The sequence below is a fragment of the Lepidochelys kempii genome, chromosome 2 (genome assembly GCF_965140265.1).
Source record: "Lepidochelys kempii isolate rLepKem1 chromosome 2, rLepKem1.hap2, whole genome shotgun sequence".
NCBI lineage: Eukaryota > Metazoa > Chordata > Testudines > Cheloniidae > Lepidochelys > Lepidochelys kempii.
Genome location: NC_133257.1, coordinates 36,448,286 through 36,470,141, shown reverse-complemented (window position 1 = coordinate 36,470,141; position 21,856 = coordinate 36,448,286). Strand labels below are relative to the sequence as shown.

The following is a 21,856-nucleotide window of genomic DNA, read 5'->3' as shown; positions in this document are numbered from 1 at the left end:
CATTGGCCTGCATACTCCAGCTACGCAATGGAGGCACTTTAAGCCTCAACCCCAGTTTCTACCACCCACAGAACAGGAAGGATTTTTCTAAGAGGTGTAACAGGAACAATAGAAAGGGGCCTCCCCTCTCATCAACCCAGGTCTCTGGGCAGGTGAAACAGTCCTCAGGCCAGAAACAGAACTTTTAGAGGTGTGCCCAGGGGTGACACACCAGTCCAGACTCTGGATCCATCCCCGTGCTGACTGTCCCTTTTCTACCCTGCATGGCCCCGAATTACATCAGATTGCTCGGCACTCCACATGGTAGAAAGGGGATACTCCCTCCAGTTCTCCTCCCGCCCCCTCTCCCTGACCCTTTTCACAAGCAACTCCTCATGCAGGAGGTGCACATGCTCCTAATGGTGGGGGCAGTGGAAGAGGTTCTTCAAGAGCTGAAGGGCAAGGGGTTCTATTCCCAATGGTTCCTAATACCAAAAGCCAAAGGCAGCCTCAGGCCCATCCTAGACTTGTGAGACCTCAAAAAGTTCATAAAGAAACTGAAGTTCTGCATGGTCTCTTTGGCCTCCATTATCCCTTCCTTTGGATCTGGGGGACTGGTATGCCACCCACAACTTGAAGGAGACTTACTTTCATATTTCAATAATGCCATCCCACAGAAGGTACCTCAGGTTCATGGTGAACCACAATCATTATCACTTGACAGTCCTTCCATTCGGCCTATCAGTGACTCCTCGAGTGTTTAACAAGTGCATGGCAGTCATGGCTGCATTCTTGCACAAGCATCAGTTGCAGCTGTTTCTGTACCTCATCGATTGACTAATCAAGGGCTGCTCCAGGGCGCAAGTGGAGGTGCAAGTGAGCTTCATAAGGGCTACTTTCGATGACCTGGGCCTTCTACTGAACATACAGAAGTCAACCCTATCCCCCGTTCAGCGGATAGAGTTCATAGGGGCAGTATTGGATTCTACATAGGCAAGAGGGTACCTCCTGGAGTCACATTTCCAGTTCCTGTGCAACATCATACAGAGTCTTAGGCAGTTCCCTACCACCACAGCAAGGAATTGCCTAAAGCTTCTGGCCCACATGGCTGCTTGTTACCTATGTAGTACAGCATGCCAGACTGAGACTCTGACCTCTTCAGGCATGGTTGGCTTCAGGGTATTGGCCTATTTGGGACTGTCTAGACAAAATTGTCACTCTAGCTTGACCGGTTCTCACATCCTTCCTATGGTGGCTCGACCCTCAAGCGGTGTTTGCAGGTGTCCTCTTCACCTTTTGCTGGTGATGGACATGTTAGCGATGGGTTGGAGAGTGCACCTGGGAGACCTCAGGACTCAGGGCCTCTGGTCCCAAGCGGAGCTCTCACTTCACATCAATGTCAGAGAGCTGAGAGCAGTCGGTCTAGTGTGCCAGACATTCCAAGCACACATTTCCCTTCCAAATGAATCGGCCATGATGGACAATACAACAGCGATGTTTTATACAGACAGGGATGTGCACACTCCTCTCCCCTGTGCCAGGAAGCCCTCAGACTGTGGGACTTTTGCATAGCTCACTCAATATACCTGGAGGCGTTGTACCTTCCCAGAGTCCAGAACAAGTTGGTGGACTATCTCAACAGGTCGTTTCACAGCCACAAGTGGTCCATCTGCCCAGATATCGCAAATACCATCGTCCAGCATTGGGGATTTCCCCAGATAGATTTGTTCACCACGCGGCACAACAGGAAGTTCTGCTTCTTTCCAAATCACAGCCAGGGCTCCACCATGGACGTGCTCCTTCTTCCCTGGAAGGGACACCTCTTGTATGCATTTCCACCCATACCCCTCATTCACAAGGTCCTGCTCAAGGTTCGAAGGGACAAGGCCTCGGTGATAACGATAGCTCCGCAAGCACTGGTACATGTCTCTCCTGGATATGTCCGTGGAAAACCCAATCACCTTACCGCTGCTCCTGGATCTGATAACCCAGGATCACCGCCGCCTCCAGCCCCCAAATCTCGTAACCTCACGGTGTGGAAGCTCCATGGCTGAACCTGATAGAGCTCGCCTGTTCGGATCCAGTCAGGAAAGTCCTCCTTGGCAGTAAAAAACCCTCCACTAGGGCTACCTATCTGGCAAAATGGAAAAGATTCACAATTTGGTCTTCGCAATATCTCCCGTCTCCAAGACTTTCATCCATACCTATGATATTGGACTGCCTCCTCCACCTAGAGCTGCAAGAGCTTTCTATATCTTCAGTAAAGGTACACTTGGCTGCCATTTCCACCTGCCATCCAGGCGTGGAGGGCTGGTCAGTCTTTGCCAACCTGATAGTAGGCCATTTTCTTAAAGGTCTTGACAGACTATACCCTTACATATGACAGCCAATCCCCGCTTGGGAGCTTAACCTGGTCCTTTCCAAGCTAATGGGGCCACCTTTTGAACCACTTGCAACATGTTCTCTGCAGTACCTCTCATATAAGGTGGCATTCCTGGTAGCCAGGAAGGTGTCTGAGCTCAAGGTTCGAACATCTGAGCCTCCTTACACTGTGTTCTATAAGGACAAGGTTCAGCTTAGATCGCATCCAGCCTTTCTTCCTAAAGTTGTCTCCCAGTTTCATGTTAACCAGGATATCTTTCTTCCAGTTTTCTTCTCCAAGCCACATGCAAGCAGCAGGGAGCAAAAACTTAATTCATTGGATGTTGGCCGGGCGTTAGTTTTCTATATTGAGCGGACGAAACCATTTTGGAAGTCTATTCAGCTGTTTGTCACAGAAGCAGACAGAATGAAAGGTCTTACAGTCTCCTCACAAAGGATTTCGTTATGGATCACGTCTGTATCCGGGCATGCTACAATCTGGCGCAGATACCTGCCTCTCTGCTTACAGCGCACTCTACAAGAGCACAGGCATGGTCTGCAGAGTTCCTGGCCCAGGTTTCAACCCAGAAAATCTACAGAGCTGCGATGTGGTCCTCAATCCACACTTTTACCCCGCATTTTGCCATCACTCAGCAGGGTAGAAATGACACAGCCTTTGCCAGACCGGTGCTACCATCAACAAACCTTTGAGCTCTGACCCCACCTCCAAAATGTCAGTGTGGTAATCACCTAATTGGAATTGACATTGACAATCACTCGAAGAACAAAAAACGGTTACCTACCTTTCGTAACTGTTGTTTTTCGAGATGTGTTGCTCATGTCCATTCCAATACCCACCCACCTACCCCTCTGTCAGAGCAAACTGGCAAGAAGGAACTGAGGTGGCAGTGGGTAAACAGTGCCCTATATTCCGTGCCATGAAGGTGCACCTCCAGGTGGCGCCTGGATTGATTCAATGGCTACTAATAAGGGAAAATCTTTCTGGCTGCCGTGCACGTGGCATGTGCACATCTAATTGGAAAGGACATGAGCAACATCTCAAAGAACAACAGTTACAAGAGATAAGTAACTGTTTTTTGTCTCTGTTATAAATTTCCTGAGGACCTGGGACCTCCAAAGTACGGGGTAAAATAACCTCCCATTCCTGTTTTGTTATCACTATCTGTAGTTTTGCCTCCCCAGATCTTCTTGTCCAGTGTTTGGGAATAAAAGGGAGTGTTTCAGCCTAAAATGAATTGTCTTTTCTCCTGGAGCTGCCTGCTTAGGGATGCCAGTCCACAAGTGAATGCACTGGCTTTCACAGGGGAGGAAAGAATTTGAATTTGTTTGTTACCCATCTGTACTCCCAGATTCCTGTGTTATTGTTGTGTCTTCCCTCAACTCACATGAAATTCACTCTTGAAAAGTCTGGAGGAGGGAGGTAGATGTGAGCATCCATTTTGTCCCAGTGGTGGTGAAACATGTCTAAAAGACGTCGGCAGCATTGTTCCCTGCTTCCTGGGTCCTCAAATTGACATTCATTTCGTTTGCATTGTTCACTTTACACTCCATGGTCATCCATGGGTAGTCTCCCCCTGCCTTGAACATAACAAATTCCAGATTCACACCACCAAAGGAGCAGGTCTGCAATCCAAAACCAGCAAAAGCAGTTAATAATCTAAAACACAAAGCAAAACAAACTTTCCCCCTTCCTATATAGGGGACATATCACTAAACATTTAAGCTGAACTTACTAACTTTTACTGAGACCCATCTGGGCCTGAGTCCCTTTTTCCCCAGGAGGGGGCTCTTAAACTTTTAACTAGGCTTTTAGCACAACTTGGGGCTCAGCAAATTCATCAACCCTAATTTGCTTAGGGCTTGTTGGGGCTAGACACATATATTTTATTAATCTTCACAGTGAGCACATATTTCACTGGAGAGTAGACAGTTTTCAGTAACACAGGAGACAGTCCCACCAGATATTCCCGCTGCAAAGCCCATACTAGTGCCAAAATTTCCTTTTCACAGGGGGTGAATCCCCTCTTGACTTCACTTAATATTTTGGAGGCATAAGATAAAGGGCCAAGCCCTGCTCCATGACTCTGACTCAGCACAACTCTCACCCCCCTTTCTTAATTGCCAGCTGCAGCACAAACTGCTGTTTCATCCTGTTCCCTCCTTTAACAAGTCATGCAGCAGGGCTGCTTTCTCTGAGAATCCCTCAATAAAATCTTGGAAGAAATTAACCATTTCCAAAAAAGGATCTAAGAGCTCTTATGTCTGTAAGAGCTGGAAGTTTAGGAATCTGCTCAACTCTCTGTTGACCAGGGGAATGCCCCTCCTGCTCCAAATTCACTCTAAAGTAATTTACTTGTTGGGAGTACAAGTGGGCTTTCTTTGGGCTTACTTTAAATACAATTTCCTATATCTTTTGTAACACCCTATCCAATACTTCCAAATTTTCTTCGCTAGTCTGAGTGCAAACCAGGATATTATTCACATAAGAAATCACACTGTCTCTTTCAGGCATCTCATCTGACATCTTAACTGCACAGGCATGACAAATAAGAGGGGCATTGTTCCAGGCCATGGGGACCCTGGCAAAACACAATTGCTTCCTTTGAAAGGTAAAAGCAAATTTATAATAGCTGTCCCAATGTAAAGAGATAGCCAAAAGGAAAAAGAAAAAAAAAAAGGACAAATCCAAAACTGAAAGCCACTGGGCCCCTCCTATAATGGAGGCCAGTACTTCCTGATACTTAGCCACTATGGGGGCCATCAGCTGGGTCACCTGATTAAGATGGCAAAAATCCACTACCAGCCTCCAAGTCCTGCCATCACTTTTAAGGACCGGCTAGAGGTCAGCATTATTGGGGCTTGATTATTTCATTAAACCCCGTGTCTTAAAAGCCCATCAGTTATTTCTTTCAGCCTGGCTTCTGCCTCCTTTGGATACCTATCCTGCTCTGGACTTGGGGAATCGGGGCCTGTAATTAGGATTTCTGCCTCAATTTTATCACATTCTATTTTATTCTTGGCCCAGGCCTCCCAATATTTTTCTGCAATTGCCAGAACTTCTCGGGGGCTACGTTGGCCGCTCCAGTTCTTCAGAAGCCTTAAGGGCTGCTAGCCAGTAGCTTGCTGAAATCTCCACTAGTTCCCAGGATGGGCCAGGAGGCATTTCCCATAGGACCCTGTTAGCAAAATCAACTAACACTCTTAATTCTCTCAAGACATCAATCCCAGGATCCCTTCTCCTCCCAAATCCATTAAGCCAAATTGCCCTTTTATTTCTCCTCCTCCCCACCCAATACAGGATGTCCCTGCAAAAGGGAACAACACTCTGTACCTCATTAATACCCGGTAAGGTTTTAACTCCAGTTGGAGATTCAAACAGGGTTTCATTCTGGGTACCCATCAAGGAATACGTGGCACCTGTAACAATTCTGAATGCCTCCTCTGAATGCCCCTCAACATAAACTGTGAACCTCCCCCACCCATCAGTGTCCAAATAGGGAGATCTAGAGGGTGCCCAGCCTTCCTAAGGGCAGCAGCGGGAGGCACACTTGGGGTCTTCCCTTCGTGCTCAGCCAGTGTTAACAAAAGTTCCAGAGTGGACAATTCATCTATGTCTTCCTTTGGCTTGTACCTTAGGAGCTGTCTCCAAATTTCCACCTGCCAGAGATGAGGAGCTCTACCCCAACTTTTGTAGGGCTTTTCTCTTTCCTCTCTCCCCTTTAGCCCTTGCCTTCCTTTAGAGTATTATCTGAGAGGGTTATTGCTTTAAACGGGGTTGCTTCATGTGCAACCACAAGTCCTCTTGTGGCCATAAAACAAATGGTTTTGGGCCTGATCCTTCTTTTGTTAATTTACAGTTTTTCTCAAAATTGTTTTCAATAATTAGAATAATTAGCAAAGCAAACATTTCTGTTGCTTGGCAACCATATCTTCAGGGACAGTAAAATACTTTCAGTAAAGTAAAAAGTAAAGTTGTGGGTTTAACCCTTAACTTTCAAAACAAATACAAAAGAAAAAAACACCATGGTTGGAGAGTGTGGGGGAAGCAAGAGTCAGTGTGGGGAAGAGAGAAGAAGCAGCAAAAGAGGGGAAGAGTGTGTGTGGAAGAACGACTTAGGAAGAAAGGAAAACTTAAGACAAGAAAAACTACAGACAGAAACAACTAATCTAAAAGTGGGGCTCTATGGGCCAAAGCATCTGGGAACCCGTACCTCTGGCCACTATCCTAGGTCTGAGAGGAGAGTGGCAGTTGCTGTCACATCCGCCAGAGTGAGATCGAGAGTGCCAGCTATCCTTGCCAGCCATGCCAATGCTGTTCTCTGGTTTAATGGGCCAGCCAATCTCTCTGTGGCTTTAACCTGGCCAGGGGAGAGGGACCGAATCTCTACCCATTCTTCTCCTTCTTGGTTACCCCTTGGAGACCAATCTTCCTCACCATGGGAGCTATAGGTGTTGGCATCTTCAGGTCTTCAAGTGACCATACAAGGACTGAGAAGGGCCCAAGGGAAAAGGACCATCCCTCTCAATATATAATAAGAAGGATACAAATCAGGGTCCTCCTCTGACCCATCCCTCCTTCCTAAACTACTATTCCCTCAAAGCGTAGCCATTATTACCTTCTGATCTCGCAACATGGCTCTAAGAGTACAACTTTGTCTCTTACATTACCCGTAATCTGCCGAGGTCTTATCCTGAGAATCCTTCAGTAACGCTCTAACAATTCCTTTACTCTCCATTGTCTGCTGTTTCAATCCACAGACTTCCTGTTCCATGTTCTCACTTACTCTCTCACTGTCACTATTACACAATTGCTTTTGCGTTGCCACTATCTCAGTCCAGAGGGTGACTGAGTTAGCCTTCAAGCTGTATATCTCTTTCTCTTTCTCAATTTTATCTTTCTCTAATTCCTCCACTCTTGCCTTTAACTGATTTTTCTCTTTATCTACTACCATTGCTACCATCTGCTTACAGAGCAGCAGGAACGTTCTGGGACTGGTAAAGCTTCCAGAGACCATTACCATGCTCCTGTACAAAATCAGTCAAGATGCTTCCCAAAATCATTTCCAACTGTTCTTTCTTTCTAGATGTTCCCTTTCCTTTTGACATAATCCCTCGACCAGGCCACCAGCCTGGGGCCCTGAGTCCCAATAACGAAAAATTGACTCATGGCCCACACATGGGGAAATTCCAGGTTCATACCCTGTCCTACATCCTCCATTCTTGCAGTGCATGGCAAACCGTTTGTACCAATCGTTACCTTCCTCTCCAGCACTCCTGGCAACTGGCTTGCCAAATTTGTAACCCAGGTTTTCAGAACCCAAAGTAGTGGTAATTTGACTGTTTCTCTCCAGGCAGCATTAGAAATAAATCAGTGGGGGCACAGCTCACCTGTCTGATAAATAATTGGCACAAGCACAGTATTTTCACCTGATTTTTTATAACTAACCTCAAACAAGGCACATAACCTATAGTGACTCCTTGTGGTCAATCGTAGTAACACCTAGTGAGTCACCAATTTTTCTAATTTCAGCAAAACTACTCATTATCTCTTATCATCAAAACATTTCTCATCATAACAACGTGTTGGGGCACTTAAAATCATGGTCGCTATTCACTCACTGTCTTCCATACTTATAATCTGTTAACTTACTGTCCCATCCTCCCATTCTGAAAACAAAGCTGCAGACATGTAGCTGCGTGGCCTTGCTGTTCAGGGCCTAAGATTTTCCTAGCTATGTGATGTTTGGTTTTCAGCTGGCAGTGGCTGCATATACAAAATTGATGACTGCAATACTGTCCCTTCTGGACTACATGCAGTAATGTCAAGTTCTGTTGTACCATTTCACTTACATAGTTGTTGGTGGGGCATCTGATGCACAGAATGAGGTACACCACATATTATGATAGGCATGTGTAGGACCCCAAAGGTATGTTGTGGGGGAGGTGTTGATCATTGTAGGGGTGGAGATACGTCTTCGGGTTTTTTATCTTCTGTTTTGGAATTGTCTGGTGCTGTTTTGAGTTGGTGTGTCCTGGTCCGTGGGGAGCTTGCTTCTTCTGATGAGGTTGGTGAGGTTAGGATGTTGTTTGAAGGATAGAAGAAGGGATTTGGGAAAGATTTCTTTCAGGATGGGTTCTCATCAAGTCTGACACTGATTGTATCACCCATTACAACAACTTTGTGACACACCCTGCTGCATACAACTTCCCATTGTCTGTGACTGCAGAGATGTTAATTGCCCAAGTCATTTAAGTATTTTCCAATAACATCTGTGAACCCTTATGCTTAACAATCTGTCCCACCTTCTATTTAACTTAAACATTCTAGTTTCCTTCTCCAGCCTGGAAGGAGAGCTGTGTGAAGCTCAAAATCTTGTCCATTCCACCAACAGAAGTTAGTCCAGTAAAAGATATTACATCACTCTCCTTGCATCTTTCATGTCCTCGGGCTAATACAGCTAAAACTACATTGTAAACAAACATGTTCTGTATAAAGATAGTTATGGATATTCTACAAATTGGGTGTAGGAATACATTTGTGAGGTAGAGATTTTATTCATTCTTTAAATGACTTAGGGATAGAATGAATGACTTAATATGTCTTTTCTGGAGCTTATTTCTATGATTCTATTAAACTAATAATGGTGTAATCATACTGCTTTCAAAAATTGTAAACTTCCTGGAAATGAAAAAATAATATTGAGATTTTTTTCTGAGAAAATATGTTCACTATGTTTTCCATTAACACTTCATCATAGCATCCTGTGACCTGGCAGCCATCCAAAGATGGAGACCGTCTAATTGGACGGATTTTGTTAAATAAACGACTAAAAGATGGAAGCGTGCCTAGAGACTCGGGAGCAGTGCTTGGATTGAAGGTTAGTAATGGACAATTTTGAAAATATGTATTACTTTGTTAGCTAAATGTTAAGTAATCACATTTAAAGTTAAGTAAACTAAGTTAATATGCAAGAAAAAACATTATTTTAAATGTTGCCATTACACTGAGAAATACAGTATAATGACATTTTTTCTTCAATTACCAAAATGATTACTTTTCAATGTAATTTTCAATTTTTCAATTTTCAATTACTTTTCAATGATTACTTAGATGTGCTTAATAAAATGTATACTAGAAAGGTGTTGGAACTTTGTTTATCTTAATGCTATGTTGTTTTGAATTGCATTTATGGACTTCTATGTTTTAAATAAACTGAGTTGTGATTTAATTTGTATTTATGTATTCTATATGATAAGCAATATGTTTTCTGCTTTATTATGGTTTCATGTCTAGTACACATCTGTTAGCTTATAACTTACATATCTATATCTCATGTTTTAACTCATTTCATGTATATCTTGTAGACTTTGAGATAATGGGTTTAATTCTAACAGAATACTAGCACAAGAAGAAGAATGAATAAAATTTTGTAAAAAAGAATGCAAAGAAACCTGTAAATGTGGTTTGAACTTCTTTATTTATGGTAAATTGTCAACAAGTTTGATTAATCTAATATTCTTCATTTAACATAGTACTGGCTTCAGTTCAAGTGCACAGATTAGTCTGTAGTTTGGGATACTGTAAATAGGGATTATGTCAGCACAGTTCATTATGAGCAATATTAATCTGCTTTAGAATTTTTTGAAATTTTTATTTAATTGAAAAATGTTTACATTGTGAGAGGACAAGGTCAGTGAAAATACAAGCTTGAATCATTGGTTTGGTATGTATTGCACTGTTTAAGGATCAGAAAACTTAAGACAAGGGGATAATAATATCACTCTGTCAATAATTATTAAATACTTTGCATTATGTTATACTGATGTACTATTTGTTTTAAACAGTTTTGCTGTCATGGATTTTAATTTTATCAGGTTGTTTCTTTAAGCTTTAAAACTAACCTTAAAACAGATTTGATATTATTATTTTATTGCTGCATAAAGAATGCTAAAAAATCTAAGGTATAGAATTAGAAGATTATACTATATAATACATTCTTTCCTGATTCTCAGAGATACATAGTAAAGTCAATGTGCCTCGTCTCCAGACAGAGAGAAATCCTTAATACAACAAGTATTTTTAATAAACTTAATGAACCAAATTAGATTTGGTTGAGTAATTAATTAATCCCGTTGACTAAACTCCTCTGCTTAGTAATATTATTTTGCAAATTACTTGTACCTTAAAGGTAGAGATTTATATTAAAGATAAATAATAGAAGCAGAAAATAGAGTTATAAGCACAAATTCTATTGTTATGCAATTAAAAGTTCACATTGCTTTAAAATCATAGAATCATAGAATATCAGCGTTGGACGGGACCTCAGGAGGTCATCTAGTCCAACGCCCTGCTCAAAGCAGGACCAATCCCCAACTAAATCATCCCAGCCAGGGCTTTGTCAAGCCTGACCTTAAAAACTTCTAAGGAAGGAGATTCCACCACCTCCATAGGTAACACATTCCCTCCTAGTGAAAAAGTTTTTCCTAATCTCCAACCTAAACCTCCCCCACTGCAACTTGAGACCATTCCTCCTTGTTCTGTCATCTGCTACCACTGAGAACAGTCTAGATCCATCTTCTTTGGAACCCCCTTTCAGGTAGTTGAAAGCAGCTATCAAATCCCCCCTCATTCTTCTCTTCCGCAGACTAAACAATCCCACTTCCCTCAGCCTCTCCTCATAAGTCATGTGCTCCAGTCCCCTAATCATTTTTGTTGCTCTCCGCTGGACGTTTTCCAATTTTTCCACATCCTTTTTGTAGTGTGTGGCGCAAAACTGGACACAGTACTCCAGATGTGGCCTCACCAATGTTGAATAGAGGGAAACAATCACGTCCCTCGATCTGCTGGCAGTGCCCCTACTTATACATCCCAAAATGCCATTGGCCTTCTTGGCAACAAGGGCACACTGTTGACTCATATCTAGCTTCTCATTCACTGTAACCCCTAGGTCCTTTTCTGCAGAACTGCTGCCTAGCCATTCAGTCCCTAGTCTGTAGCGGTGCATGGGATTCTTCCGTCCTAAGTGCAAGACTCTGCACTTGTCCTTGTTGAACCTCATCAGATTTCTTTTGGCCCAATTCTCTAATTTGTCTAGGTCCCTCTGTATCCTATCCCTACCCTCCAGCGTATCTACCTTTCCTCCCAGTTTAGTGTCATCCGCTAACTTGCTGATGGTGCAATCCACACCATCCTCCAGACCATTTCTGAAGATATTGAACAAAACCGGCCCGAGGACCGACCCTTGGGGCACTCCACTTGATACCGGCTGCCAGCTAGACATGGAGCCATTGATCACTACACTTTGAGCCCAACGATCCAGCCAGCTTTCTATCCACCTTATCGTCCATTCATCCAGCCCATACTTCTTTAACTTGCTGGCAAGAATACTGTGGGAGACCATGTCAAAAGCTTTGCTAAAGTCAAGGAACAACACATCCACTGCTTTCCCCTCATCCACAGAGCCAGTTATCTCGTCATAGAAGGCAATTAGATTAGTCAGGCATGACTTGCCCTTGGTGAATCCATGCTTACTGTTCCTGATCACTTTCCTCTCCTCTAAGTGCTTCAGAATTAATTCCTTGAGGACCTGCTCCATGATTTTTCCAGGGACTGAGGTGAGGCTGACTGGCCTGTAGTTCCCAGGATCCTCCATCTTCCCTTTTTTAAAGATGGGCACTACATTATCCTTTTTCCAGTCGTCCGGGACTTCCCCCGATCGCCATGAGTTTTCAAAGATAATGGCCAATGGCTCTGCAGTCACATCCGCCAACCCCTTTAGCACTCTCGGATGCAGCGCATCTGGCCCCATAGACTTGTGCTCTTCCAGCTTTTCTAAATAGTCCCGAACCACTTCTTTCTCCACAGAGGGCTGGTCACCTCCTCCCCATGCTGTGCTGCCCAGTGCAGTAGTCTGAGAGCTGACCTTGTTCGTGAAGACAGAGGCAAAAAAAGCATTGAGTACATTAGCTTTTTCTACATCCTCTGTCACTAGGTTGCCTCCCTCATTCAGTAAGGGGCCCACACTTTCCTTGACTTTCTTCTTGTTGCTAACATACCTGAAGAAACCCTTCTTGTTACTCTTAACATCTCTTGCTAGCTCCAACTCCAGGTGTGATTTGGCCTTCCTGATTTCACTCCTGCATCCCCGAGCAATATTTTTATACTCTTCCCTGGTCATTTGTCCAATCTTCCACTTCTTGTAAGCTTTTTTTTGTGTTTAAGTTCAGCAAGGATTTCACTGTTAAGCCAAGCTGGTCGCCTGCAATATTTACTGTTCTTTCTACACATCGGGATGGTTTGTCCCTGTAACCTCAATAAGGATTCTTTAGAATACAGCCAGTTCTCCTGGACTCCTTTCCCCCTCATGTTATTCTCCCATGGGATCCTGCCCATCAGTTCCCTGAGGGAGTCAAAGTCTGCTTTTCTGAAGTCCAGGGTCCATATTCTGCTGCTCTCCTTTCTTCCCTGTTTCAGGATCCTGAACTCGACCATCTCATGGTCACTGCCTCCCAGGTTCCCATCCACTTTTGCTTGAACAAACATTTTTCATCATGAAGAAAATGCTCCACCTTAGAGTCAAAGAAAATCAAACAAAGAAAAAAAAAGTCAACATTACAGAATATTATATTTTTCACGAAATGAGGCACTAAAAGATTGGTGGATGGTTTTTTGTAAAACTGTGAGAGGTTAAAACAGTCATTTATTGATTAAATATATTTTTACTGAGTGTGGGGGAGAGAGAAGAAGCAGAAAAAGGGGGAAAGAGGGTATGTGTATGAAAAACGACTTTGGAAGAAGGGAAAGTTTCATAAAATATTAAATATTTGGAGACATTTAATTTTAGTGATAGTCAACATTTATGATATTTCCCCTGGAAGAGAAATATAATGTAAAATAGACCTTACAAAAATGCTTCTTTTTGTAAGTAAATGATTTCAAATGAATATTACATCTTCAGTTAATAGCAATGAATTTTGTGCCTTCCGGCTACAAATTAAGAAGTACAGTCTCTCTGAATACCTGCAACCAAAACCCTGTAATACCAATCTGAGCTGTATGCATGCAGTTAGAACAGCATACACTAGGATTTCAGTATATTTTTTATTGATGTTAACAGTCTAGCCACTGATACATTAAATGTTGCGAGGGGAGGGGAGATAGCAGTTTCCAGTGCTGTGAGACTATAAGCTTATTCTGTTTACATGAACTATACTGTTTATAAACTTTAAAATTCTGTATTTGCATTGCATTATCTTTAAACCACTTAAATATCCAGAGTAGATGTCAGCTGAGCCAGTCAGCCAATATTTTGAGGGGTTTGGTTTTTCTTACATGTATACCAGTATCTATCTCACCTAGGCTGCATTTTAAAAAAATAAATCAACTAATTATTTTGTTTATATTGCCGTAAAGTCTGAATTGTTACAAATAATGCCATTTATGTGAAAACCCTTCTCTTCCAAACAGGTCGTAGGAGGAAAGATGACTGAAACTGGTAGGCTGTGTGCATTTATCACCAAAGTTAAAAAAGGAAGTTTAGCTGATACAGTGGGACATCTTAGACCAGGTATGTGTCTGCTTTAGAAATGAGCTACTGTACAGGAGACAATAAGCAAGAGAATAAGTTCTTATAAGTTTAGTTTGAAGTAATCATGCATACTAAATGTGATGAGCGACAGTAGTGCAGCTGATAAATTTGAAAGTTCAAATCAAGCCCTGCATTCAGTCATTAGATTATCCATGTTGCCACTTTTACAGGCTCTCTCAACTCTCACATTTTTCCAAAAAAGCAACTAACTTTAAAAAAACAAAAAAACGCCACCACAACATGCCATATCTGGTGAATAACTGTGTTAGTTTTACTAGGCAGTAGTTGTCTTAGTTGTAATATTAATATTTTGCTGGTATTTATCCAAAGATGATGTATGGGAAGCTTTTAGTTCTCCAGACCTCTCCTATATTTAAGACACTAGACTTGTTCTACAGTACAGATTGCACAATTCAGAAAGCTTGTAGTAGAGTAGGGAGGGTGTCACTACCAGTGCAGTTCATAGGATTAGCTTTTTTTCCTAAGAAGATAATTATTACTGCAATTGCAGGCGATGAAGTGTTAGAATGGAATGGAAGGCTATTGCAAGGAGCCACCTTTGAGGAGGTATATAACATCATTTTAGAATCCAAGCCCGAACCACAAGTGGAGCTTGTCGTTTCAAGGCCAATTGGGTGAGTTGTTTTCTAAATTTTCTTACTGATTAAAATAAAGTGCTGTTACATTTCACTTTAGACCCAACACATATTGTGCAGATTTTATACAGATTATAAAATGGTACCCAACATTCTATAATCAAAAAGCTTGAGTGTAGGGCCAAATTGTCCCTGTTAGGCATGGGTTCAAATGGGAGGTGATCGAGAGAGCTCCAGGAGGTGTTTTGGAGCTTCTTGATGCACAGGTTGGACATACCTGCTACATCACCTCTTGAGAGGATCCAGAATATGCTCTCCTCAATGGATGGCAAATCCCTGCCCAGGGCAGTACAGGCACTGCAATTATTGTTGGCTCCTGCTTAGGGGAAGCAACTTGTTCCTTGTCTCTGCTCCATACTTTTGTATCCACACATGGATCGGTTGAAGTATGACCCATAATGAATCCGGACCCATTTCCTGATATGCTGCAATGTAGAGTTTTTGCCAGAATGTGTACAATGATAATATAATGCATAGGAAGTATTCTCTCATGTAGTGAAATCAGATTTCTTCTTGCTCAGCTGTGAATAGACGGTCTAATAAATGATTGGTTAGCATCTAGCACATGAGATACCTCAGTGAAGCATTAGTACAACTCAGTACATAATTAACTCTAATGTCTTATCTAAACTGTTCTCCCACCTCCTATTTAGTGTATTGCATTGCCCAATTGCTCTTACCTTTGAGACTTATTTCCTAATATCTAGCCTAAACATTTTCTTTCTTAGCTTCAGGCCATTTCTCTTTGCTTTGTCTTTAGAGACTGTGAATAACTCCTTTCCTTCATTTATACAATTCCTTAAAGGTATTTACAGATGGTGGTCATGTCCTCCTTTTCCTGCTCCCTCATTTTCTCTTTATATGTTTTCTTCTTCCATGCTTATATCATTTTCTTTGCTCTTTTTATCTTCTCTATTATGTTTATATTTTTCCTAGCCTGTGGGTCCCAGTAGTATATGAATTATTCCACATGGCTGTGAAGAGGGGCATTATTACCTCCCTAATTTATTTCCTCTCCCTAGGTGTATGACTTTGCATAATTTGTATTGAATCTAATGTTGTTTCATATAGCTCTGTGTATCTGATGATATCTCTTTGGTTTTGAATTTATAATTACAAAATTCCTCTAGCTTCAAACTACAGATTAGTGATCTTTGAATGTCATGGTGATGAATAACCAAAATTCCAAAGAAAAAATGTAATATGGTTTGATATTTCAGTTGGGATATTTCCATGTGGGTTCAGTTTCATGTAACAGTATTTGTATGGGTTTAATTTGAGGATATTTTGTGTTAAAGCTTAATTTAATAATGATCAAAGATTTTAATGTCTGTCTTGTCTGTAGGGTGGGAGAATGTGTCTTACATATATGTTAGATTGCAAAAGGCAAGGACTAGATCTTTCTGTTTGTTCCGTAAAAAACTTAGGACACTTTGGGAAGCTGTAAAAATGTTCATTAAAAATGATAAGGCACACACTAACATGCACACTTTTTCAGATGGGGAGGATTCACATTTTTTCAGATAGGAGTAAGTTTTATATCTCAGTTTCTTTCAGCGAGCATTATAGTTCATGGTGGCAGCCTAAAGAAGCTAAAATACAATCCCCACCCCAAACTTAAGTCATTCATTTCATTCTTTTCTTTTTGTGCTCTCCCATCATTGTGTGTCCTCTTTCCCCCGTGCTCCATCTCCTCTCTGCTGTTGTTCCCCATCCCCATCATGTCCCCTTATTGACCCTGACACCACATACGCTGTCACCAGAACAATTTTTCTGTAATTGCATTAGGAAGATGATGTAAGTTCTCACGATACCCTCATTCCCCATGATGACAGGTTTCAGAGTAGCAGCCATGTTAGTCTGTATCCGCAAAAAGAAAAGGAGTACTTGTGGCACCTTAGCGACTAACACATTTATTTGCTCAAATAAATTTGTTAGTCTCTAAGGTGCCACAAGTATTCCTTTTCCTTTTTCTCATTCCCCATGTCAACAACAGTGTGCTGCATTGGCCGAAGAACTGAGCAGGGGCAGAGCTGAGGTGCCTGTTCTGTGTGCTAGACTCCTATTCACTTTCCCCTGGCAGGGTGTGTTGCTGCAGGCCTGTCAGAGGAGATGACGTATTTCATCCCCAGTACTCCAGTGGCTAATCTGAGCGGGTTTATAGGTGAGGTCCTAATTCAGAATGATTGGTTTCACTTTTCAGGTACTTACTTGGCCCTCACATGATTAATTCTGTCTCATCTACAGGTAGGCCAAGGAGACTGTTTTGGGATCTAGATCCAGATTAGATTTAGGTAGTGTTTGGAATTTGAGACTAAAACTGTGTTATAGTTCAGTTTTGGTTGTACTTAAATCTGACAAAGTTTTCTTACTAGATTCCAGCTAATGTGTTGGAAATATCATTCTGTCAGGTGGTATTGGAAGATTTCCGGTCATAGCCAGATTGTGACTGGACAACATGCGTCTTACTGGGTTGAATCCAAGCAGACACAAATAAGGCCAGGTTCTGTTAATGGGAGTCAAATCATAATCAATGCAGAATTAGGAAGGATTCAGAGTTGAGGTTCCAGACCTGACCAAGTCTTTTAAAAGGCCATTAATTCAGTTAAAATCACCAATATCTCACATTGTATCTGCAGGACCTTTCTAACTACACTGACCCCAAGGTCTATCTCTCAGTTTGTTTATTAAGATAGTCTGTGGGGCTTCTTTTGGCATTCTCATGGCAGTGCATTGTTCAGCCATGTGATAAATTCAAGTTCAGACCTTGCCTTTTGCCAGAGCTGTCCAGACTGGCAGAGCCTGGGAATTAGCTTGTGTGAGAAAGTGAGCATCTTGTGGAACTCTTAAGTGACCCACTCTGACATTCAAAGTGTATTGACATATTCCAGTGAGAGCTATATTCAGTTCTCCTTCACTGGACAATGGGTTGCCTAATATGGAGGCTTAAGATAATAGGTTAGGATAGTAAAGGAGAGGGAAATGGTAGATTCAGGAAGATCTTCCACAAATGAAATGAATTAATAAGTTCTGCATGTGGCTTGTCCCTCTCACTCTCTCAAAATGAATACTAATAGATGAGCTGCTATTGAGTGATAATTGGCTATTGCTCAAGTACAGAAGCTTTTTTCAGTTTTTTAAAATGTTAATATATGTACCTGGTATTAACGCAGGTGAGAGCTCTAAACCAAGGGTTCTCAAACTGTGGGTTGGGACCTCTCAGGGGGTTGTGAGGTTATTACATGGGGGGGTCACGAGCTGTCAGTCTCCACCCCAAACCCTGCTTTGCCTCCAGCATTTATAATGATGTTAAATGTATAAAAAAGTGTTTTTAATTTATAGGGGGGGGCGGGTCGCACTCAAAGGCTTCCTTTGTGAAAGCGGTCAGCAGTACAAAAGTTTGAGAACTACTGTCTAAACCAAGGCCTAACATGATATATTTTATTAAGTATCCTACCAAATGTGCATACAGTGAAACACACCTTAAATGGCAAATTAAGAGCTGAATAAAGAAGGAAAATTGATTGCCTACTAAAGATAGTGTTCTAATAAATATATAGCTGAATTACACTGAATTGTACTAAGAAAAGGAGTACTTGTGGCACCTTAGAGACTAACCAATTTATTTGAGCATGAGCTTTCGTGAGCTACAGCTCACTTCATTGGATGCATACCGTGGAAACTGCAGTAGACATTATATACACACAGAGACCATGAAACAATACCCCCTCCCATCCCACTGTCCTGCTGATAATAGCTTATCTAAAGTGAAATGATCACTAAATAAACAAATAAATTGTTTAGTCTCTAAGGTGCCACAAGTACTCCTTTTCTTTTTGCAAAGACAGACTAACACGGCTGTTACTGTGAAAACTGAATTGTACTGGAGATACTCTAGGGTGGTCTCCTAGAATGGAGGTTGCTACTTAGGTCCCTAGAGTCTGTGTCATCCTGGTACAGTAGAGTAGTAATTATACACCAGCTTCATTTAAATTAACAAAAGTCTGTTTAGCTCAATATGAAACTGAGAGAACAATCAGTACAGTACTGTGTTGATTTATATGAAATTCAATTTATTTTAAACTGGTCCTTCATTTTCAATTTGCAATATGCCACAAACTTTTGAATTCACAACACGTTTAACGGTATTGTAGAAGTTGTCAGATGAAGGTTTTGGAAAGTTGGTAAGGGAGAGTTGGAGCTTTTGGAATCTGAGGAGGCATAGGAGACAGTTTGGGATAAGCACATTGGCTTCATGTTTCTACTGACATTGTGAGCAACGCAGCAGTTAATAATGCTGATAATTTAAATTGGTCACTTTTGGTTTCTAGGGCTGCCAAGTGTCACATATCTTACATGTTACATCAGGCAGCCCTGTGATGCATTCTTGCAGCCTAGCTGGATTCTCATATAGCCAGCTGGGCTTCCGGAATATCCCCACAGTTGCTTTTTCCAGCTGTAGGGGGCTGCTGTTCTGCCTGCTCTGCATGCAGCAAACTATCCTTTTAGCTTCTCCACTCACTATTCTCCCTGCTGGATCCAAATAGGAAAGGAGCGTCTGGTGGAGACAAATGTTTAAGGGCCCATTAGTGACCCCAGCTAACCTCTTCTCAACCTTCCTAATTCTCAACAGACTCCCAATATCTCCGATATCCCCCAACGCTTGCTAACCACATTGCCCTCATTACCCCCTTCCAGACAACACTTACTTACTCCAACAACCTTCAGACCCACTCTTTCACCAACTCCAGAAATACCCAAATAACGACCCACCTAAATTGTGATACCTAGACACTCTCCAACAACGCATACCTACCCCAGTCACAGCTGCCAACTTTTTTGCAGCTCTGTGTCCTAACCCCACCACTGGTGGGCAGGATGGGTGAGGAACATCGGTGATTCTCATCCATAAGGAATGTCACATATGTAGCTGCGCAGAACTTGGAAGCTATAGATTTTGGGAGGCTGAATGGAAGACTCATATTTTTCAGATTTCTTGTTTCAGCTATCTGTAGACTCAGGAAGACATTACTTCATCTGTTCATGCTGGTTCATATTTTCAAGGTTTTATTCACAACCCTGTGTGCTAAAGAAGACAGGTTAGATTTTGTACCACAATCAGATCCAAAGGGCAAGGAGCAGATTACGCTGTAAATTTTTTGGCTGTGGAATATGTGAAAGCCTGAATATGTTTTTATATAATAACCTTAATAAGTACCTTACATGCATTTACTTACTAACATGATAGACTGCAACATTTTCTTAGACGTGATTTATTGTGCCAGCTGCATCTCTTGTGATGCATTTGGATTATAGGATACTGAGCTTAGAAAGATCCCTGCATCATTAAATAAGGGTATCTTTCTAATTATCTTCTAATAATTATCTAATTATCTTTCTAATTATCTTCTAATACTTCAAGAAGCATTTGGTAAGGCTGTACAATTTTTTTTTTTTACTAGATTGGGTGTTTGATAATCATACTATAGACTTGTTTTACTGTGTCAGATGCCAGATGTTTCCAGAAAGATTTTTTTTAATGCTGCACTTTCCCTTTTATATACACAAAACCAAGCATATTTAAACACAAATAATTAATTTTAATGTTGTTTTTAGTCTGACTCACAGCTGAAGCTCTTTATTTGACCCTGTTTTGTCCAAATAGCCATATAGTTCTTTTGAAAGTATTTGTTCTTACCAACATATAATGCAAGTTATACACGCACATCTTGGGGAAAACAGACATCTGTGTTCCGTAGGCATAATGAGGTACTTAATCATTGGAACATCAGTGCTTCAAAATGACATAGTTGGTACATGGAGCTGCATCTGACATGACGTTTTGCCTCATATAATAGTAGGTACATGCAACAGTATTAAGTAGTTATGTCTGCTGTGTTAGCCTGCACAATGAAGATCCTGGTTTGGGGATTCAAGTCAAATCCTTACCCTTACTTGGGCATAAATTCACACCCAGACTGATTGCGAATAGTTATCACATATTAGAAGATAATATATTCAGGCTGTTTCTGTCTATTTGTCCTGTTGTCAAACAAAATTACGCACTTTTACACTTTTACAGTAATATTTTATCAGTGCCATAACCACTGCTAGTAATGGACACACTGAGACAACCAGTGTTAAGGACCCAACTTGTTTAAGGTGGTTTATATCATAACAACAAACTCACAGTTCTAATTTGTGCTTAACTTTGGAATTATTGTATTTTTTCTTTCATTTTATTTACTCAGCCACTGTATCTGTGACTTTATGGATTCTCAGCTACATTAATTAAACAGTGATTACATAGACCTTTACTTTGAACTAGATAGATATGTATAAATGGGCGGAGGTAAATATTCCCTGTGGCTGACAATAGCCAGTAGATGTATGGTTTTCTCAAAGTACTATGTGGTGATTTGAAATGTGTTATAGTTGACAGAAGTTTTAATACTATTGTTAGATAAAGGATCCAACTGTCTTGCTTTTCATACTTACAGGGATATTCCCAGAATACCTGACAGTACACATGCACAACTGGAATCCAGTAAGTTTCATATACTGAGTAGGAAAAACTTAAATCTCCCTTATGTGAACACAGATTGAAAAGATGTTATCTATTTTCAGTGTAACTCTTGTCTCTTTGTCTGTCTACGTATCTGTCCCATCTACCTTTTTTATCTCTCTCTGTTTAATAATGAACTGTCAAAAGTCAGGAAATTTAAAGTTAAGTTTGACATTTTCTTATAAACTCATGCTGCTCTTTAATAAAGGGAAAAGAAAAACATAGTGGTAAATAGTGTGCATAAAGAGTTGAATGTCAATTCTAATGTTTAATTTCCTGTATTTTGTTGTTTTGCATTTCAACTGTAACCTTATTAAACAAAACAATTTTGATGGCATTTTTGTTACCTTGGGCCTAGGAGATGGATATTTTGAAATAAGCACACTTCTGTTTTATTTAGACCATTCAGTATAACTGACCAAACCACTATTTTGGGGAAAAAAGAAATTGTGGCTTGGCTTAGACGTTGTGTATCAGATTTCAGCTGGAGTTCTTTTTTATGGCTGTTTTACTGTGCTGCTATAATAAACACCACCAATTAAAGTGGTGGCACAAATTTAATTGTAGTAATGTGAACAAGCTTCTACAATAACACTTCACTGGTGAGTTAAGTCTTACAATAAAATCCATTATGTTTTTTTGTAAGATGTGGGATATTAATATCCAGTGTTCTGTATTGTATAAGA

At 41.2% G+C, this 21,856-nt stretch overlaps 1 protein-coding gene across 49 annotated transcripts in view; it reads left to right on the top strand.

The window, feature by feature from the left end:
* The window catches only part of RIMS2 (regulating synaptic membrane exocytosis 2), a 748,357-nt gene that overhangs the window by 418,881 nt on the left and 307,620 nt on the right, over window positions 1-21,856 (top strand). For all 49 annotated transcript variants that reach the window (XM_073330341.1, XM_073330373.1, XM_073330345.1 and 46 more), the window contains 4 exons: window positions 9,120-9,239; window positions 13,829-13,928; window positions 14,461-14,584; window positions 21,106-21,152. In XM_073330341.1, the coding sequence (XP_073186442.1) occupies window positions 9,120-9,239; window positions 13,829-13,928; window positions 14,461-14,584; window positions 21,106-21,152 (391 nt within the window). The remainder of the gene's footprint in view (window positions 1-9,119; window positions 9,240-13,828; window positions 13,929-14,460; window positions 14,585-21,105; window positions 21,153-21,856) is intronic.